The sequence below is a fragment of the Stegastes partitus genome, unplaced genomic scaffold (genome assembly GCF_000690725.1).
Source record: "Stegastes partitus isolate 25-593 unplaced genomic scaffold, Stegastes_partitus-1.0.2 Scaffold1193, whole genome shotgun sequence".
Taxonomy (NCBI): domain Eukaryota; kingdom Metazoa; phylum Chordata; class Actinopteri; family Pomacentridae; genus Stegastes; species Stegastes partitus.
The window spans coordinates 50,965-73,545 of NW_007578924.1; the positions used below are offsets into that span (position 1 = coordinate 50,965).

At 40.4% G+C, this 22,581-nt stretch overlaps 1 protein-coding gene across 1 annotated transcript in view; it reads left to right on the forward strand.

The window, feature by feature from the left end:
* The first annotated feature begins 10,264 nt into the window (after nt 1–10,264).
* Nucleotides 10,265–22,581, forward strand: part of baiap3 (BAI1 associated protein 3) — a 30,093-nt gene continuing 17,776 nt past the window's right edge. Inside the window, exons 1-4 of the mRNA XM_008297132.1 lie at nt 10,265–10,398; nt 21,323–21,410; nt 22,054–22,137; nt 22,378–22,485. Coding sequence (XP_008295354.1) covers nt 10,265–10,398; nt 21,323–21,410; nt 22,054–22,137; nt 22,378–22,485 — 414 coding nt within the window. The remainder of the gene's footprint in view (nt 10,399–21,322; nt 21,411–22,053; nt 22,138–22,377; nt 22,486–22,581) is intronic.

The window sequence follows — 22,581 nt, forward strand, 5'->3', positions numbered from 1 at the left end:
TAATCTAAAGTATGAACGTGTTATACAAATAAAGTCTGATGATAAAATACACCAGGTAAAGCCAAATTTTGTTTTGTTTTTTTCCATTAAATTCAGCCCATGTTGGCTGCTATGCTACACATACAGGGTGTGTAGCCTATAAACACTAACAATCAGACGACACACTTCAATTCTATCATCATGTAGAGGTTTATCCAGGCAGCTCTGCAGCTTCTTTGTAGCTTCTACAACCTCCTCCTGGCTGGGTACGACGGTCTCCTGGTAGTTGCGATATCTCCGACAGCAGCCGAGGTCAGTGAAGTACCGCGCACTTCCTTTGGCCATATTTGGGGGCGCATCGGCGGCGCGTGAGCCCGGAGAAGCATTTCGAAGGACCAAAAATGAGCTTTTGTTTGTCGTCTATGACAAGAAAAACATCCAAACGTTGTTGTCATATAAGTTGAGTGCGCCACGGACTCTTGCTGCAGGAGGCTGAGCTTTGATTCACGGCAACTCTGACACGCAGCAGCCAACACATCTCACACTGGAAAACTGTCAGGAGACGCAGGTAAGCTGGAATCTTATCATTTAACAGCAAATTGGGGGGGTAAAAAAAATAAACAACAAACAACAACAAAACCTTGTTAGGCAAAAAAATAAAAAAATAAATGTATGTACATGTGCATCACCTGCACTGACTGTGTTTATTGGAGAGGGGTAGTTAAATGGCACCTGTTGATCTGTATTTTTCTGTGGTTAAAAATGATTCTTATTTCTCTCTCTTTTCTTTTTTTTTATTTTGAGGGATGATAAAGTTGTGTAGATGCCGAGATAATATGAAAGTGTAAATGACTATGTGGATGAGAGACGATGGAGCTCATGAGGATTTGCAAACCCAGGAGTCAGACATTGTACTTCTTGTGACACAAAAAAACATATAAATGCTGTTTGTGTGTCAAGATGGCAAAAAAAAGAGAAAAAGTTCTGCTTCTGCAAATGATAAAGATCTGACCAGGAGCTGAAGGTGTCTTAGGTAGATATCACTATCATTTAAAAAAAAAAAAAAAAGATAAAGAAGAAAAATAAAAACTGTAAAATGCTACAAAATGTCACCAGGGAGATAATGGTGCATCGTTTTATGAGATTGTTCCTTTATTGTTTTTTTTTTCTCCAGCATGTGTTTTTGTAAATCCTTTCTAAATTGGAAGCCTATCACTGTGCAATTTCCTAAAGCTAGAAACGCTCCACACCCATCAAGGATCAAAACATACAGGTGCAGCACACCAAGACAGAGTTGGCTTCAGAGACGTGTGGACTCGTGATAACAATCATCTTGGATCCTCTTTTTAAAGTGCTTGCAGCCTCATTTTAGAGGCGTTACTTTGGTGTTCAGGTTTTATAAAAAATAAAAAATAAAAAAAAGTTAAGATTCTACAGAAAATAAAGGTAGGTTTTGGTTTCGATCACGTGATCCTGGTTTGATTTTAATCCTGCTTACCGAGCTTCAGACTGTGTTTCAACCAATCTTGTGCTTTGGAGATGCTTGTGGAGGTCTCTCTCTCTCTCATTCACACACACACACACACACACATACACACACACGCACACACACATCTCTTTTCTTTTTTTTTCTTTTAAGGAGCTGGCAGGTACAGGTCAAAGCCCCACTGTAATCAATATGCCCCCATTAGTCATTAATCAGTCATATTATGCAGCAGATCTGTGGTCATTGCTCCAAAACCTAAAAAAAAAGCTTCCCCCACATTCAAACCCACATTACAAAAAGGTTATGGTAATTCTGCACTGATATAGCTCTCGGCTGATGTGTTTCGGAAGTGCGCCGTTAATTACAGCATGCGTGAACAGTTGTATGACTTCAGAGCATGGCATTGTAGCGCACACTGATTTTTTTGCACGAACTACGAAAGTGGCATTATTGCTTCTGCAGAATAAAGATTCAATGGCTGCTATTTTTGACGAGGAGTGTTATTGCTCGCGACTTTTCAGGGTGACAAAGGAGGCATTATCTGCCGTATAATAAGCAGGGATTTGTGCTATTGTTTAAGTTTTGTGTTTCGTGCATGGCTGTCAGTGGTTTGTGCTGCCTGGCTGTGCTGCAGACGCCCTGTACAAAAGCTCACAGGCGTCAATTCCTGGGATTTTCTCTGGCAAATTAATTTCCCCAAGCCTAAGTGCCTGTCATGTGCCTTGACAACACAGACTCTGTGAGCATGTGGGGATAGACAACTGGATGTGCTGTGTGTGTTTTTTTTTTTAAATGTTGGATTATAGATTATGTGTTGTCTACAGGTGCACACGCTATAGATCACGGTGATGTCTGCACTTTTTTCACATCTGAAAGCTTGTTAAAGACTTCACACAGACATGGCAGTTTGAATCATTTAGCCTGCGTCTCCAAGGGCCAGTCGAATTATTACTCTGATGGTCCATTATGAGGCTCTTGGTTCTGTCTTTAAGGTGCTTTTTAACGTCAGCAACAACAATCTACTTAGAGTTCTGATATGATTTGAATCCCTCCTGACTGCTGTGCTTAATTTACTGTAGTTGTGGAGGAATATGGAGGTCATCATTCAATTACATCAACTACCAACGCAATCATAAAAGGAGATGGTTTTCATTTCCCTTTCATTTTGGAGACTAAAGAGGAATGTAATATATTAAATGCAGGGTTCCAAGGTTATTGATTTGCGAAACAAAGCAATGTGGAAGATCCCAATCTCCTGGTTATTGAAAACCACACAAAGGCAAATCTGGAGGTCTGTTTGAAGCTGATAATCAACTGATGTAATCCTTGTTTCTCTATTGATCTTTATTTTCTTGCTCTCTTTTGACTCACGTTGGAAACATCAAATGAAAGGAATGAAAACTAGCTAGTTGAAACGTTCAAGCTCATAAACCATACTGAAATAAGTGGACTGATTGACACCATCAGGTCAGACACTGGCAGAGTGACATACTATGTAGGTGAAGAAGTATTTCACGTGCACCTTGCAGATTGTTTTATATATCTGACTCCATCCCAGTTGTAATACGGGTTGACATAACAAGACTGTTGTGATGATTAGCAGTTTGAACTGTGCCTATATTTTTGCTGCGTCGAGGTGAACAAATTATAACATCAAGGGTCTTTTTTCTGCCTTTGTAGAATTCCATTTACCTGTATTTACCAGCTCCTTTTCCTCTGCTGTTACCATAGAGACACTCTATCCCTATCAGCAAGTCGCCTTTGGCTGCCGGGCTCATTGGCTCTCACAGGAGAGAGACACTGGTGAGCAAGTGTATCCCTGGCATGACTTCAGCACCAATGTAGCGAGAAAGGCATTTACTTGGCTTTGACAGTGTTTCCTTGGCAGCCGGCACCCCACCAACGGTGGCACGTCGACCTGTTTTGTCACTATGAGACACTATGAGACAGAGTGAAATCCAGCTGGGATAGATCCACTCCTGTAATTGAAATGAGTTCACCTGGGAGATAGCTGCTCTGCAGTGCATGTGAGCTGTCAACAGCCCATGCTTACTAGCCTACATGTAGTGGATATGAAGCCTGAGCAGGTATTCAACCCCTGACACCACAGTTTGGAGTTGAAAAACAGTTTTCTTGTTTACCACAGAAAGCAGACTTGCCTCAGGTATCTCCGCTGCATGGCCTTTTAAAGATCTCATCAGCAGAAAATAACCTTGTTAAACAGAAGTCACCCAGTGGAGCATGAAACCATGAACAATTGCTCACTTTCAGTGACGAAATGCACGTAAATGCAGCTGCAACACAGCTTGAAGCTGCAGACGCTCATTCATCTGGGAGACTTTAATGCTTGAACTAATATCTCTAATGATATTTGTTTGTAATGTTTTAATTAGTGTGGCCATTTGTGTGTGAGATGGTTGTTTGGAAGGATGATTTTCATTATCGGGATCTTGCGTAGTTTCTTCTCAGGTCTCTCTTGCCAAAGACATCTGGCTCTCATTGAGATTTCCTAAAGAAAAAAAAGCTTAACCAATAACTTGATTTAGCAGCCAACCATGGAATTTGGACTTTCCAGTGCTGGAATATTCCTGCTGTGTAGTATGGATAAGAAATAAGACTGAAAATACCTGATTCAAATCAATTACCAAAATCAAAGTAACCGTCAGTTTGGTCGATGCTGAAAACACAAGATTCCTTTACAATGTTTTGGACATGATATACCAACACATCTGCCAATTAAAATAAAAAGTAAAAACCCAGTGCAGCTCCTACTGAGCTGCCTAAAAGATATTGAAATCAGGTTGGATCTTAACTTTGTCAGCCTTAATGAGAATAAGACTGAGATCGGTACGTTTGCCTGAGCCTGAAGGCACCTTTAGTCCTTTTGCTTTATACCATCGATCTTCTGTGAGGTGATCTTTGAAAGCTCCTTCAAATCTGGTGGACAGATCAGCTCAGAGAGCAACACTGGCTTTTCTTTTTAGTTCAGCCAAGGAGAAGGCATACGTCTCTCCTAAAGAGCTTGAAAAAGTAATCTATGCTATTAATTCCACTCCATTAGAATATTGTAATTCTTTAGTGGTGTAAAATGCAGCTGCTCATCTGTTAACAAGGAAGGTCTGATCACATAACACCAGCTTTGGCCTCCCTCTACTGTCAGGCTTGAGTTAAAGATTTTCTAGTTTGTTTTTGCGGTTTTAAACGGACTGCAGCCACCTAATTCAGCAGAACTCTTGCAATACCACACTCCAATTAGAGCGGTGAGATCGACCAACCAGATGTTCTGAGATCTTGGCAAGAAAATAGAGGTGATGAAGCCTTCGCAGTAGCAGCTCCTGTTCTCTGGAACAGCTTACCTTTTCATGTGAGAACTTCTGAGACTTTAGACACTTTGAAGTCCCTGCTGAAGACCCACTCGTCTCTTTGGATTGACTCCATCTCCTAATACATTGCAACTTCCATACATTCTTGATATTTTCAAATCAAATTAAATCAGATTTATTGCGCTGTTCATACACAGTAGTACAGGCAAGATGAGAGAGCATTTCTTCAGGATCATGTAATTAGTAAGTTTTGCGGAATGCACGTCTGACACTAAACGTTCACTCTCGCTGTCTCCTGAAGTGGCCACTGCATCCATGCATGCCGCCATCATCTTTTGTTTATTTACCTGTGATTTAATTGTACAGCATTTTGGTCTATCTTTTGTTTTTAATTGTGCTATAAACAGGGTTGACTGTTTCCTTTTTGTTTTAAAAACCAAATATGCAACAAATTGGGCTTATTTCTTTGACTGAGCATGATGAAAACGCCCATAAACACAGTGTTAATGTACCATATAAGGAATATTTTAAGGCTATGTGTAATAGCTATGCATAAACTGATATAGTTTGTGTTTACTTGTGAAAAGTAATTCATAGACAAATATGTCCAGCCTACATTTTGTTGTCCTTGTGACATTATTTATGTCACACAGACCCAGGAGAGGCCCACTTCATTATATCCTTTTATGCATTATACAACTCAAATAGAATTAGTAGGGGGTTTAGAGGCTTGGAGCTGCTTATAAAGTATAATCAGCTATAATCATAGTTATGAATCATATAAAAACACACTGTATTTACAGCTGGGGTCTCAACCCGAAACAGAGGCTATTTGTCATTTTCCACTGGGACTTGTAATAGATCTCATCAGTTCAAAATCATGTTTGTACACAGTCCTCATAAAAGCAGAAAAAATGAATTGTCAAACTAAAAAAAAAAGTGTGGCATATTGTATGAACCATCTTGTATTTATGTAAAAACACTCACAGTTGCACCATACTCTTGTTATTCCTGTGGATAAAAAGCTTCATCACTCATGACACATTCCCTTTGCAGCCACGGTGGTACAGTGACATCCAAGAATCGATGATGATTGAAAATACTAAGTTTGCACTTTGTCTCTGTCATTTGGAGAAATATAGGTAATCGATATGTGAAGTGGAAATAGAGAAAAATTCCAAGCTGGGGTGTCACTGGAAATAAGACGACGATATCTAACTGTGAAGGAGTATCGACACTTAACGGAGTAAAGCGTAGGTGCTCCAAAGTGGATAACAGATGTCAGCCTCCTGCAGATCAATAACATACTGTCCTTTGGCTGAGTCAATCATGCGACCGTGCCGTGAGTTTCTGGCTCCCTCCGAGCTGGAAAGCTGAAACGCTCCCTGTGCGGTTGGCCCAGAGCACCGAATGATAGCAGTCATCGAAGCAAATATGTTTCATTTTCTGGATCCATTTGGTGTAAGCGCTGTAATTCAAAACAGGCAACCTTTAACGGCGCCATCCAAAAAAAAAAAAGAGAGAGAGAGAGAGGAAAAACAAATCAATATTGCCAGTAAAATGGGCCACATCAGCTCTTCCCACAAGCTAGTTCCTTCAGTATTGGTTTGGAGATGAAGGTGACTGGTATGTCTTCTACCGGTGGAAAAGTCAAAACAAACACCCAGCCAGTGCTCCGTCGCTTCTTTCTCACAAAGATATGCACACATTGGCTGTCAGTGTTTGAAAAGAGTGCCTGAGTCTGTCTTCTGAAACAGCTTCTCCATCAATCAAACCCCATCTATCTCGCTGTTGTGTCCTTGTCATTCCTTTTTCTTTTTTTTTTTTTGTTTGAGTGGTCCGTCTCTTCTCCCTTCACCCGCTGCACATACTGACTGATTGTCACAAAAGACACCCAAGTCACCCGAGTGGAGCCAGCATCGCTGCCCCCCTTTCATACAGTTAAAAGGGAGTAAATTGGACAAGCAGCGACAGAAGTGATTAGGTGCTGTTAAGGAGATTCTTAGTTCGTCAGTAAGATTCAGTCTCTTTCGTTGGTTGCTAGGCAGACGCGTGAGCATCTTCGTGTGTTTTACTGTACGAGCGTCACATTTATGTGATTAATGACCGCGCAATCAGATCATTGTGGTGGTTTCGTTCTTGAAATGCAAAATGAAACGTGAATTGTGCTGTAAACGCTCTTGTTGCTACAGTGATTGGAAATGTAATGTGCTCAAAAAAATGTGGCAGCTAATAAATGTATTCTGCTCCTGCGAGGGTTCAGTCACTGATTTTAGTCCTGAATTGCATGTAGTCCAACCTTCTGTTGAGAATTAAAGCACTAAGTCCTCACAAAAAGCCCAGTAGATGTTGCATGTGCACGATGAAATCTCTTGTGTGATATTTAAAAAAAACAAAAAAAACGCCATTCATCAGCATTACATTCAAAGATAATATTGAGTATGTGGCCCTGCTGTGGCAATTGTACTTCAGAGCCAGATTGCAGACTCGGTTAGCTGTTATAAAACTATTTCAAAGAGACCCTTGCTGCATTTTGTACGCTTTCATTAAACATCTGTGTGCAGAACAGTTTGTTTTATACTTTGGCTCCTCTTCTGTGGGGAGCAGTGAGTTCACAATATCGGTATGAGGTCATGTAATTCGGTTATTCTTTAAAGACACCATGAAGCCAAAATGAGAATTCACATGATGGCGAGTGGCTTTAAGAACGACCTACTTGGTCTCGGTAAATTGCTTAGCAACACAGTACCGATCTCTGTGAGGTCGCCAGACAGGCTCACTTTTCTAAATTGGTTTTTCACGGTCACGATAACCCAACAATACCTTTCTCTACAAAAGCTTAGATAACATTTATGCATCTGTGAATTTTTTTTTTTAAAAAGCTGCCATATGCTAAACATTTGTGATGAACTCGTGATTTAATGCCAAATTTGTCTATTAAATATAATTCCTGTTGTCTATATCGTACAGCTTCCTACATTGCTTTCTAGTATATTTCTGATTGATACTTTTCCAGATTGGTCATTTACAAGTTAACCCATTGATTTAACAGAGTTTAAGCCCAGGCAAGTTAGTGAAAACAACATTTTGTGGAGAAAGGATGTTGTATGATATTTAATTACAGTGGTTGGTCAAAGGACATAGGAGATGTACTTTGGTCCTTGAAGGAGTAGTAGGATTTTTAAAAATATAAGTTATTAAAAGTTAGTTGAGGAGATTGGTGCCACTCTTATAGGGGTAGGTATGAAGTTAGAACCGAAAGAAGGTTAATTTTTCTTCAACAGAGACTAGTAACAGGTTGAACGGCCAGCCTGGCTTGTCTAAAGGTAACAAAACCAATCTGCTAACATCTATGAAGTTCATTAATAACTATTTTGTTTATTCTGTTTACAAAAACCAGAGGATAAAATCAACACGTTTACCCAGCTTCCAGTCTTTAGGCTAAGCTAAGCAAACCACCCGCTGGCTCCAACTGTGTTTACTGTTTCTCAGCAAGTACATTTCCAAAAATGTTAAACCCAGCACCGTGCAGAAGTCTTTAGATTCTTATTCCTCATGCAGTCAGCTAGGCATATGATTGGTCCTAAATTCATCATGCAGTGCGAACAACCTTAAACATGCAACCAGAGTCGTGACCGTTTTGCAGCAGCGTGAAGAACGAGGACACGTGCATCAGAGTCCACAGAGCCCTGATCTTTCACACGATGACACAGAAGACACGGAGGCTGCTTAATCCACAGAAGAACTGTGTCAAGTTCTTCAAGATGCTCGGAACAGTTTGCTTTGAAAAACTGTTTACAAGTGTACTCAAGGGAAAAATGCCACGGCAATAAAAGCAAAGTGTGCTTTAATCAAATACTGATTTGATTTAGACTATTTCTGTTTACTGCTCTTTGTATGAAGTTTATTGAAATTGGAAAAATTCAGCGTGAGGATGTTTTATCAAGACAAAGTTTCCGCTGTTCAGGTTTTCAGTTGTCTGTAGGAAGCTTTAAAGATGCACTCTAGTGGAAATCAAGGTTTTACCTTGTTACCATGTCTATATGTTGTTTTTTAATGCTAGGAGACATATTATGAGCATTTCCTCATTGAAGCTGCAGTTTACGGATGACAGCCAGGATTTCATATAACAAGCTGTCTCTGCCATTATTCCTCTTCAGACTCAGTTTCCATTACTAACATGTATGACTGAATTGCTCCCATATTACAGCTTACCATTGTTTGGCAGAGTTGTTGTACAGTGTGTGAGCAGAGTTAGGTGAGCTGGTGTGCTGAGCTGCAGTGGGTGGATGGAGAAAAAGACGAGGACCTCGTAGATCCACGGTGCAGAGTTACATCTACCCAATTTACAGGCAGAAAGGGGTTATTTTTTCATGAAAAAAAGTCTTAATATGTACACAGACGTAAGTTTTTAGACATCTAACAAATGACCACAGGGAGACCTAAACACCTGCTGTTGCTGTGATTCAGCCCTCCGACTGCTTCAAAGGACCAGACCCCCTGGTAGCAGCTTTTAGGTGTTAAATTCACTGTTGGAAACCCTTAGGCAGCATGCATTTCTCAGTGCCTCTGCCCCGGTTAAATATTTAATGTTTCAATAAAGAACGAGAATCATCCAGTTAATAGTTTGTGCAAGTTTAATTATAGGGTGTAATATTACTTTTGGTGTACAGGAAGGTGCAAAGATTATTACTGAATGTGCTTCTCATTAAACCTCTTGTGGAGTTCCTCATTATTCACCAACCATAAACTTGTCAACTAAAATTAGCCCAACAGTTTGCCATCTGCAAGCCCACATTGCAGTAGACGTTTAAAAAGATCTTCAAGTCTTAATATTCTAGCGGTTTTGGACACATACCACATGGTCACAGATGCTTTAAATCCAAACTGGTCACGACCCTCACGGATTATCATTGCCCGTATCGTCTCTCTTTACTGACACTGTCGGGTTTTTAAGAGCACTTTGTTATTACGTAGTCTTCTGTTGTTCATCGTATAGGCCGGATTAAGTCTTCCTCGGTTTACTCACTTAGTTTCAAGCTGTTTCATCTCAGTGATACAACTGTTTTTGTGACATTGCCATCACCGCCTGAAGCTCTATTTCAAGAGCCTCTTGATTTGCATATTTTGTTCTAAGCGAGATTTCAAAAATATCTGTCGATTGACTCACTACTGACCAGACTAAAAGGTGGAAGATGAATCCTGCAGTATGAGTCAGGTTCAGGCAAAAAATAGAATAGAATGTAATTATGTTAAAAGTGCAAGAGGGTGATTATTCAGCTGATTAGAGCAAAAAAAAAAAAAAAATCCTCGGAACCAAGCGCATTACAAGGCTAATGAAGAGCACGGAAGAAATTAAATGTATTTTGAGAACACATGGAAGAACCGAGCTCAGAGACGCAGGCAATGCATAGTCGAAGCCGGAGTCGCTGTCCTGACGTCTGCTCTCTTTGTCTTGGTCAGCCGGTGAAACATCATGACGACACTGCTGGACCTGAAGAGTAGTGTGCTGAGGCAGGTGCAGAGGAGCCAGTCGCTGAGGAGTCGACGGGAGCCGCCTCCCACCGCCAGCAGCCCCCTCACGCACTGTCCCGAGCCCTTACCTCGCAGGTGAGTTACTTCCTGTCCACGCACCTCATGCATGACTTCATAGCTGGGCTCAAATTCACGTGGTTTTTCATGAGGTGGATTTTCATTTACCATTCTATAAATAATGTACCTTCGTGCCTGTAAATAGTTTACCTGAGAAAATGTGGGGAAATTTGTGTCTTATTATAAGTACGGTTGTGACAAACTCTCCTTTTGCTTTTACAATCTAAGGCATCACTGTCAAACACAAGTTAAACCTTCTCTGAGTTTGAGCACAAACCAGCCTGTTTATGGGTACATTACTGTTTATGGACACATAGATTGTAGATACAGTATAGATTTGGCTGATTGTTGCCCTTTAGGAGAAGTAAAAGCTTTCACAATGAGCATCTTTTGCTGGAGATTAAAGTGCAATCTGGGTTGCTCAGAATGATAATGACATCCCCTTCCAAAATAACGGCACAAACTCATAAGCAGTAATTCATTTGTTTTCCTCTGGCTGCCCAGCTGAAGCCACAGGTCATCATTTCTTGTCAACGCAGTGTTTTAATTGTGTGGCATTTATTCTAGAGTTGTGACTAGCTGTGAGGAGGCCATTCACAAGCTGCCTCTCCCCCCCCCCCCCCCACCGCCCCGAAGGACACATAAACCGCATTATTACATGCACAGGCAGGCTCTGAGGGGATCACAAATGCTGCTTTCTTGTTATATGAGTTTTACACCACATGATTTTGATGTCCAAATGTCTCCTGCAGCAGACGGGTGCAGTGTTGTACAGCAGACTGCTGCTTTTACTCGAGCGATAAGTGCATCTTCCTGCGAGGCAAACCAGGAGATGAAATCCAAAAACAGCGTGTGAATTTGTTCTTTGTGTATGTGAATGGAAATGTACATAAATTGACTTTTGCATGGTTTTACGTAGTTATGAGCGTGTATACATGAAGTGTGTGTGTATTAAGAAACAAAGGGGCCTTTTTTGATTGTTTCCGCACATCTCATGAATGCAGGATCAGATTGAGCTTTTAGTCGTGTTCCTCGAGCCACTTTAAGTGACTAGGCAGGTCGCATTGTCTTGTTGGGGGCAGCAGCTGCTATCGGGGGAATTCTTTGTCTACAACAATGTTCAGGTGGTACATGTTAAAGCAACATCCACAGCCTGTGCATTGCATTGCAACAAGATAAATGATATTCACCCAACAGTTGTTTCAACCCTATTCAGGACTTTTTGGGGTCTTTTGATTTAGGTGACAGGTATTTTTTATTTTTTTTATTTTGGAAGATTTGTTTTTAAATATAAAAAGAGGGACATTTGTCATGCATTTGGAACCTAAAATATGTCAACTTATCAGAAAATTGAATAAACGTAGTATAAAAGTCTATAATGAATGCCAACAAATATTTTTGCACATATTCTTTCTTGGGGTCCAATGGACCCCGAAAGACCTTCTATATATGGCAACATCAAAGTCCTGAATAGGGTTCATGAAGCAACATTTGCTACAGACCAGTAGAATGCCTGCTTTGATTCCGGATGTGAGAAAAGATATAGAAAACTTATTAAAAAGGCACATTCATGTAGAGTTCAGAATTACCCATTTGTAGTCGTGACTTGACATTCCGACCCTTAACAATCTGAAAACCTTGCTATCCGACAGGTTTTTAGGAAAAACGAATGGAACACATTAAAAATAGCCTTAACATACCAACAGCCTTGGATTCAGACTCCGACATGACATTTTATGTCACAGATAAGGATAGCAGCGTTTTATCTGACTTAACAAACCAACAAACCATACAGACTGCAGGATTTAATGCTCAATTTGGATTTTTTGTGAAATCAAATTTTTTGAGAGTTCGTTCACATTTCCAATTAAACTTGACTTGTATGTGATCTGCTGTGTGAACTTCATACGACCCAGAAGTGTCCCACATGTACAGAAGAGGACACGACAACGTCACACGCAGCCACAGATGGTAACGGTGGAGCGTATCTTGCGATTTTAAAGTTGTTTTTAAAAAAGTAGTTGTCCAACCAGAGCCAACACATTTACAATGTAATCGCCACAGTTGTGGTGGTATGCTATCCGCCCTAGCCCCCGCCCCCGCTGCCAGCAATGGTGGAAACATAAGTGTGACCGCTAATTAAACTGGCATTAGCAGCCAGGCACTGCCTGTGTGCTCCGGCCACTTCCACCCCATCGTAGCACAGCCCTTGGGTGGAAGTGGCTGTTCAAGCATCAAGCCCTCCTTGTATCTCGACCTCCGTCTTGACAATCCGACAGCCTTGCTATCCAACATGAAAGAAGGTTTTACATTAAGTGTCAGATTATTGAGTCACAACTGTATTTCAGAATCACATGCATTTGAGTTTGACAACGACTCTTCTGGAGTGATGCTCTGGAACAAAAAAGAGAATAGAATAGAAAATACTTTGTTTATCCCAGACCTGGGAAATTTTTGAACAATCTGAGCAAACATGACACAGACAGTCCCTGAGATGACAAACCCCCCTGGCACAGCCTTAAATTCACAATGTTCAGATGAATACAGTATAAACACAAAAACAAGGAGACCAACTTAAGTGGTCCTCACTTTACAAAATCTAGTTTACACAGTTTCAAGGTACAATTATGAACCATCTATGTTCTGCAGTCCCACAATATGAGAAACAACCATCCATCCATCCATCTATCCATCCATATATTATCTATCCACAGCTTAATCCTCATTAGGGTCGTGGGGGGCTGGAGTCTATCCCAGCTGACTTGGGGTGAAGGCAGGGGACACCCTGGACAGGTAACCAGTCTATCACAGGGCCACACTTAGAGACAGACAACCAAGCACACTCACATTCACACCTACGGACAATTTAGAATCACCAGTTAACCTCAACATGTTTTTGGACTGTGTGGGAGGAAGCTGGAGAACCCGGAGAGAACCCACTCTGCACGGGGAGAACATGCAAACTCTAGGGCTAGACCCTAATAGCCGACTATTCGTTCGCTGTGCTGGATATCAATTTTGATCACCGAAGGTTGGGGAGGAGGAGGAGATTTGCCGATCTGTAGAGGGTGGTGTAGCAGCGATGTGGTGAGTGTGGAGCTGACTCTGTGCCAGTCTGAACTAACACATAAGCTCCATTTGATTTCAGATTTCAGATTTTAGAGTCACACCTTCTCAAATGCAACGAGCTACTGTTTGTCTTTATTGTAAATGATAGTAAATTGGACATTTTTGGATTTTGGACTGTTTGGGATTGGATTAAAGAAGCATTTTCTTTCAGATGTTACAAGGTAATTAAGGAAATAATTGCCACATTGATGGAAATAATGATTATTTTCCACCCGATATTAGACAAATCTAATTATTGTCTTTCCAAATAAAGATGAACTCTTTTTAGATTAAATGTAAAATGCAAGCATGGATCTTTACACTGGACTATTGGTATATATTATATGTGCTTGGTATGCTTTGTTCTTCTATTTTTTTTTGTTGGGGGTTTCTTAGTTTTGTTTTGTTGTTTTTTTTTTTCAATTTTTTTTACTTGCCTTCTTCAATGAAACAAAGCTTCTCAGGTGAACAGTCAGCTGATATATATAATTTTTTTTTTTTTCCAGTCCTGTTTTGAAGCTTCATCTGAAGCCAAAAGTAATAGTATGAACCCATGGTTTCTATAGCAACCTAAACACAGGCTGCTGCCATGATGTGAACTTATACTTGTAATGACAACCATGTCTATTTTTAACGTGGAAGATAACCTCAGATGCTGTGGTGAACACTGATAAATGTAGGTTTGAAACACTAGCGCTGCACCTATGCATGACTTTATGGCACATTTGTTATACATTTTTATTTAACATATAATTTAGTACATTTAACCGTCAGTATGGTTATAGTTTATAATCTTATTTTTTTCAATGCAGTTTAAAATCAAATCTGCTTGTGCGTGTTTCGAGCCGTCGGTATCTCACCTTCGTCTCATTTCCAGCGGCGGCTCTCTGGCGCTGCAGCTCTACCACTGAGCCTCTCCTGCGTACATACCCTGAGCACTCATCATTAGACGCAGGCGGTTGATCTTTGTTATCCATTCAGGCTGCTGCTGACCTGCCTTCACTCCCACTTTAATTGAGAATTTGCAAATGAGGTTGGGTAGATTTGGGCTGCTCCGTCCACAGTTGTTGACCCAGTGCAGCCGGCTCTCAGCGCCGAGCCCCTCCGAGCAGACTGGCACATCGGAGGTGAACTTTTTAATTCAGTCGAGCAAATTATGTTTTTACCTCTATGTGAGCTGCTTGTTAAGTCTCTGGAAATGCACAAGACAGCGTTAGAGACGCGCTTGAGTGGTTATACAGCATAACCTGCAGGGATTTATGCTTAAATCAAAATGATGGTTTATTATTCTTGCTTACTTCAGTGTTTACCTCCGTGTCTGTCAACAGCGGTGAGCTTCATATTTCACACTTGACTCCACTGTGTTTTGAATCCCCAGCTCGCCGTGGTGTCTTTTAATGGATTTGACTCCTCGGTGTCACTGTGTCAAGGCTCTCATTTTTTAATAATGCTGAATAGCCCAATCAATTTAGAATGAATTAAGCAGAAATCCCTGATGCACATGGAGTGACAGCCGTTGCAAAGGCAGTCAAGGCTGGCATTATTCTAGATTCTTCTTAACGTTAACAAATCCAGTAAAAAAAAAAATATATTAAAAAACTGTTACGTGTAATTCATTGATTGAATCCTACTCGGTCTGTGGCGTCATACTGAAGGTAGATTTCTTTAAAAAATATAAGGCCGATAAGATGTACTCGCCCTCCTCGCAAGATTTCCCCTTTTATTGCTTTTCAACGTGAAATCATGGTTGGTATAATCTGGCTTTTTGGACAATAATTTACAACAAAAAAAGAGTCTTTCATGTCAAATTGACAACAGATTTATACAAAATAATGTAATTTAATTCTTCATACTTAGTTCTTTTCATTTCCGGACACAACTTCTTAAAAGGAGTGACGCCTGGGCTTCAACAATAAAGTCTGTTTTCACTTTGACATAAAAGAGTCTTTGTTTGAATGTAAATTCTTTTCAAAAAGCCAAATTAAATTGATCACAATTCAAAGCGATAACATTGGAACACTTCCAAGTGGGGTGAATGCTTTATGGAGGCACTGTAGGTGTTAGGAAGCACTACTTCCCTTCCTAACTATATACGAGCCCTGTTGTTCAGAAAAGTTGACATAAATCACACATTTTTGTTTGTTTATTTATTTTTGATTACCTTGTGTATTTTTTGCAAATAAATAAGAAAACATAGAATCAGCATTTACAAAATTTTTGCCCACAGGTGCTACCTATACTGCAAAAAAAACGATGGTGGCTCCAGATATTGTAGATATTTTACTGCTACTTTTGAATTTGTTTTCATACGTGCCTACTCTCTGCTCAGCGTAAACTCAGCCTACAGTTCAGCCTAGCTGAGCCAGAGTCCCTAAACTTTTGCTGTGTGACTGTTGGTTGTAGCCATGTCATTAATGGCTTCACAGTTGGACAAAGGGTGACAGAATCTTTAGATTTTTACTGAAAGGATGTATTTCTTTCATTTTTTTCACATTAGACACTGAGAATAAATATATTAAATATATTGATTTTAAGCCTATATTTGGTCATGTTCTTCAATGGAACAACATGCCAAAGATTAGTTCAAGGACCACTGGACAGTTGAAAATCTAAAGATTCTTTTGGTTTTTAAAGTTAGCTATGTAGCTATGATGAATTGTGTAAACTGTAGCAAGGTTTTGAGGTTCAGAGGACGAAGTACATTTTGTTGATTAAACCTGTACTTTTACTGTAGAACTTCCATCCATCCATTATCTATACACTGCTTAATCCTCACTGGGGCCGTGGGGGTACTGGAGTCTATCCCAGCTGACTTAGGGTGAAGGCAGGAGACACCCTGGACAGATCACCAGTCTATCACAGGGCTACACTTAGAGACAGACAACCAAGCACACTCACCTTTAGGGCTGGGCCATATCATACCGTGCACAGTAATACCGGTGTAATGTTAAGGGATGATATGAAATTGAAATATCGCGATAAAATTAGAGTGAAATGCGCATGCGCAGTGCCGTTGCTTTCGTTCATGCCGACGACCGAGGAGGAGGACGAATGCAGTGCGTTGACCGACACAGTAGGGCTGGACCCGAATATCGGAATATTCAGTCGTTGTGGTGGTGTCCACATGGCAATTTTGAGATCTGAATATTCGCCCGCAGCTCTACTTTACGTTTGTGGATATAATGCATTGTTATGCTCAGGATTTGTCAGCTCAAGGCCTTTTGATTAAACAAATTGTCAGCAAGCAATTTACAACTTATGCACTGTTGATTTTGGTACAATATAGCTTTAATGCGCATAAAAAACAGCTGCTTGCTAAATGGAAAAGAAATAATTCTTTCTCTTTATTTGCACCAATAAAGTTGTGCAGTTTTGAAGTATTTTGTCTCGCGTCAGTTATATCGTCAGTTATATCGTTATCGCAAATTTTCTAATTTATATTGTGATAAATATTTTTGGCCATATCATCCTGCCCTACTCACATTCACACTTATGGACAATTTAGAATCACCAATTAACCTCAACATGTTTTTGGACTGTGTGGGAGGAAGCCAGAGAACCCAGACAGAACCCACGCTGCACGGGGAGAACAATGCAAACTCCACACAGAAAGATCCCGGGTGTCCTCACAGGGACGCAAACCGGCAACCTTCTTGCTGCGAGGCAACAATGCTAACCACTGATCCACCTTGCAGCCCACTCTAGGATTTTTAAGAGAGTATTTTCAAAGAGTTTTCTTTTTGTTTGTTTTTACTGCCATATTGCTTCTTCTTTAAACTCATTATTACAGATCTGATATTATCTTCCACCACTGTACATAAATACCTATTATAATTGTAATGAATGGATGCATCACCCAGGAGGACACTGTTACTTACTGATGTGTCTTCTTCATCAGCTGAGTTGAGTTTCCCCAGTTATTAATTAACATGTCAGTTTTCCTGTCTGTCAAGGCAACGTGGACAAGACCATATTAAATGTTCAGAAATATAGAAATATGAACATGTATCAGGTTTTGGCTATTTAAACAAAGCAGGATCAGGTCACTGTTGGTTTTGGTTTTGGACGTGGTAACGGACGTACCACACACAAGGTTTGAAGAAAGGAATTTCCACTATATTAATTTAACTTTACCTGTGTGAGATGTATCCACGACTTATTTTAATTTAACACAGGTACTCTTTAGTTGTAGCACTGCTGTCATACTATATAGTTTGATGAATAACAGACATAAAGGAAATGGTTTCATAATCTTGTAGTCAGGGATCATGTTAAAGATGGCCTGTTTTAATAAATATGAACTCCTCAGTCAGCTATTAATCAACTCAGTGAGGAATTAAAGACTGTGGAAGACAGTTGTGAAGAACCGAAGAGAACTCAAGTAGTTTCACACCAAACCGCTGTTGTGCTTGTCAGTAGTTCCAGCTGGATTGTTTCTTTTGTAAGTTACTGATCAGAGAGATTCAACCAGAGCTTTTCTTATCATATCTTCACCACGATGCCTTTCCACCTGTAATGTTTTGTCTCTTGATCAAATGTGTAATTAGAGTAAAACTAACATCCCTCTGTGTTGTATTGTCATAGAGGTCTTCCTTTATGATAAGAGCTGCAGACTCGCATTATGCGGTGACAAGCACAATGAATGGGATTAAAAAAATCTTATTTTATTACAATGCATGCAGACGTCACATTGTTTTTCATGCTGCAGATGACAGTGATGTCTGCGATGTTAATTACTATGCATGCACTGCCATATTATATTGAAGTTTGACGTGAGGGGCCGTCACCTTCACACTCTTAATTAGCAATGTTTAAACATATTATCCCAGATAAAAGAAGTTCTGAGTGTTCATGTTTTTATATCGCCTTTGCCGCTGATTTACCCCCTAGACAGAAAAACATAATTGAAGCATTTGAGCGAATTCAGAAAATAAATTAGAATAAAGCGAGTTTTTTAAAAGGAAAAAAAACAAAACAAAAACGACCTGTTTCCTAGCAACATCAAATCAGTTTGTTATTCTGGCGCCATGTGTGTGCACAAGTGTGTGTCTGTGTGTGTGAGAGAGAGGTTGAAAGATATCAGCATTTTGTTTTTTTCCTCCTGTGATGTATCAAATCAAAATTGACTGGATTTGCATCATTTGGGCATCATTTATGCTCGTGATCACGTTTTCCCAAAAAGAGAGAAAAAGAGAGAGAAACAGGAAAAACAAAAAGATCCCAGACTGTCTGGACAAATCCTCAAGCTGACTGACAGAAGAAGGGACAGATTTCTGGATACGAGAATGCCCTGGACGATTGAAGACGGATGCGGGGAGAATTGAGTGTCTGAAAACACAAGTCTTACCATGAAATTAAGCGTATTTGCACTGTATGTACAAATCAAAACTGTAAGCTCCAGATCACAAAGCTCCCAATCCCTTGTCAGTGGAGCAGGGCTTGTTTGTGGAGTCATCACAGATTGTCGACTCGGTTTTGTGGTTTCAAGCCTTTCAAACGCTGACTGAGGAGTTTCAGAAAAGAATAACAGTTTAGGTTGTGATTTGTGTCTAGCAAAATAAACAAATGCACCAGGGAGAGTGAAAGGTAAAGACTTTGAGTTGATGCAAATTTGTTTTAGCATCGACCTAGTAGTCAGTTATTAATGCTAAAGATGAATCATTATCTGATTATTTGTTGTTAATAATGTAGCCAGTTAAAGATATAACAATAAAGCACATTAGCTGTAGTACCTGGTTGCACCATCAGGTGGAGCCTCTTACTATTTAACGCTATAGCGACCTGAGGGAAACGCACACTCCAACTACTGGCAACTCCATGCTGGCAAACACAGAGCATTATGGGAGTTCATTAGTAAATGGCCGCCATGAGAAAGTCTCCTGTAATGCTTAATGTGAACCAGCCAGAGCTCTTGGCTTGTGCAGCTGAAGTGTGCTGTAACAGCATAGAGCTAAGTGGTTAATGTCACACTATTTCATTCAAAGCACTGTCATCAGGACACGGAATGATGACCACAGAGTTTAGTGGTAATAAAATGTTTTCAAAACTAGTACGTTCAGCATTTTTATTATCAATTAATGGTTAACTTATTTTTTTAAGATAAATACCCAAATGTCACTGGTTTGAACATCTTAAATATGTTTTTCTTGTGTTATAAAACTTTAAACTGGATATCTTTGGGTTGTGGACTGATATGAGGACACATCAAACACTCTAATAGTCATTTAGGGGTTTGCAAAGTTGATGATTAATGAATTCTAGACCTTTTATGAACCAACAACCTTGAAGAAAATCTTTTTGGCATCAATCAATCTTTAGCCATGCCGATTATTACATCTGATCCTCAAAAATTGTGGTACTGCTGCTTTTAAAAAGTGATTTCCGGTAAAAATAAAATGACAACAGCGACCTGCCCACAGATGTATCTGATTGATTACACACTATGAGTAACGTCATAACTGAAGGGTAAATGCTAAAAAGTTGGGGTTTTTTGTTTGTTTGTTTTAATTAAGCATGTGCAAAATGTCATTAAAAAGACATAACATAAAAAACATAACCGTTTGGTGTGTGTGAATTTGTCGTTCTAAATTTTGACACCAGAATTTTTATTTTTACTGCAAGTCTCTGTTTCTAATATCGCTAGCCTGTCCCTATGATTGTACAGCTTCTATTATAATAATCTATATCAGACTTTATAAAAAGCATTTTGGTCGATCCCGTATGTAAAAACTTAGCTGCAACCCGACTACCAAAAAACAACCAAGGAGACTTAAGCTTAAAACTTGATGAAAGAATTGTGGCGTGGTGTATTTTTTTACACAAAGCACATTTTTGGGGAGGGAGAATTAACTATAATGTAAGCTTTCATCTATCCAAACTAAATACATTATTCTTTCAAGTTTTTCTGGGCTTGATGCCACTGAACACCTCCAAGGCTCTCCCAGCGTGGAGCCCTTAGTTTCTATCAATACCTCGTAGGTTTACCATCCGCTCCCCCACCTTGGTGAGAGTCAGTGGGTGCTGGGATGGGCTGCCACACGCCTGCTGGGATGTGATGATGCTAATAAAGAAGCGTGTCAAGGCCTCTGTGGACTGCATAATGTGATGGGGATTGGCTGAGTGATGAGGGATGAGGTGGGAGCTGGGAGGGCGAGGCTGGTGGGGATGAGGAGGCAGACAGCATGGCCGATCCCAGCGGTTCTGCTACAGCTTACATCAGAGCCGCTGCGATTTCCATACTGGCTGGGAGGAAGATGTCCCTGAAGAGATTTGGGAGGAAGAAGAGGTGGGAGCGACGGTGGTGGTGGTGATGGGGATTCCCAAGGTGTTCATCCAGCTACTCCCTCCCTGACTGCGCCTGTATCACCATGACAACTGGGGCCGGCGGGAGTTCGGGGATTCACTCACACCTGGAGGAAACAGAAATCATCATTTGCATTTTGCACACGGCCCCACTCATCACATTAGATTAACATGGTTCATGCAGAGTGCAGGCATGTTGAATTTATTTATTTATTTTTTTAGCACCAGAGACAAGCTGAGGTTTGATAACTAATAAAGAACTGAACCGCAGGAGATGGAGTCCAGTAGGTCACCATAAGAAGGAAACAGATCATCTGTATTGACAGACGCTCCTCAGAAGTGTCTGTAAACAGGCTGCAGTTTGATCCCACCGATGTCACCACATCCTGCTGTTTTTAATTACCAACCATAAATACTCCTGTGTTAAACTGATCAGATGGCGTATACCATAGTGCGACATGCATTTCGACTCGCTTTTCCGTCTCTATTTTTAGACGTGATTATTTGTCAATCTTCTCCCTCTTTTTGGCAGGATTTCAGAGGCGAGTGTGGAGTTCTTTGAGCGTATGAATGCCATCCTGCAGAAGCAGGAGAACATGATGCGGGCAGCCCAGGCTGAGGTAACCCCCGCCCGACTTGAACCTTTCCGTCTGTCACACACTCTGTACAGTATGTGTAGTGAGTAGGCCTCGGCGCTGTCATTCAACCCATTGCCATGGCCACTGTGACGTCTGCAGACAGAAGGACCGGGTCAAACGGGGTGTTTAGAAGACTAGAAGCTCAGCTGTGACAAGCTTCTGGCGATGGTTATGTTCAGTTTCTCCCACTGCCACAGTTGGGCAGTGATGCTTTATTCGTGTGTTTGCGGAGAGTTTGCATGTAAGCAGAGTAAAAAATAGGCAAAAAGCAAAGTGTTTGTCATGGAAACATAAAACATGTCCACACAATTAGCTTTCCACAACATAAATAAATGAATCACCTATAAGAATAGATGTTGCTTTTGATTGGAGCGAGTAGTTTTCCTTTCTGTACTTTAAACTCAATAAGGTTTTGATTCAAGGTTTTACCTTTTTGTAGAGGATTTCAATCTGTATACTTTCTCTTCTAAAGAAAATCACTGGAGATCCATTCTTCTAAGTGGTGAAAAATAATACCTTACTGTGACTTTAGCTTGTCCTCGCTCTGCTTCTCACTTTCTCACTCAACACAATCTTTATGGAAGGCAGGTTTTGCTTTGGTCAAACTGGTTTTGTCCCCTCACAGTGCCAGAGAGGGGCCTGCACAGTGCCGCCGCCCCAGGAGCACGTGGACCAGGCCTTTATCCCTGACAGAATCAGCAGGACAGAGGTATTCCGGCTCTGCTTTTTTTTTTTTTTTTTTCTGTTTTCATCGTATTTCAGTAGGGATTACATTTTTTTTTAAAAAGAAGAGAAAAAAAAGCTCCCAATAACGGCACGGTTGTGTTATTTTTCACTGCTTTTGAAGTGCAGCAGAGCAGAAAGCATGAAGGCAAAAGAACACAGGCCTTTTTTCTTTCTTTTTTTTTTTTGAAAATGTAGTTATTAAGCGAAGTGTGCTTTCATGTAGCTGGACCTGCTTTATGAAGAAGCTGTGTACACGGTGGTCAACAGGGTCGGAGTGCCTTCACCAGAACATGTGAAAAGTGATGATGAGCTGTTTGCTTACCTGCGAAAGGTATCTATCTATCTATCTATCTATCTATCTATCTATCTATCTATCTATCTATCTATCTATCTATCCATCTATCCATCCATCTATCCATCTATCTAT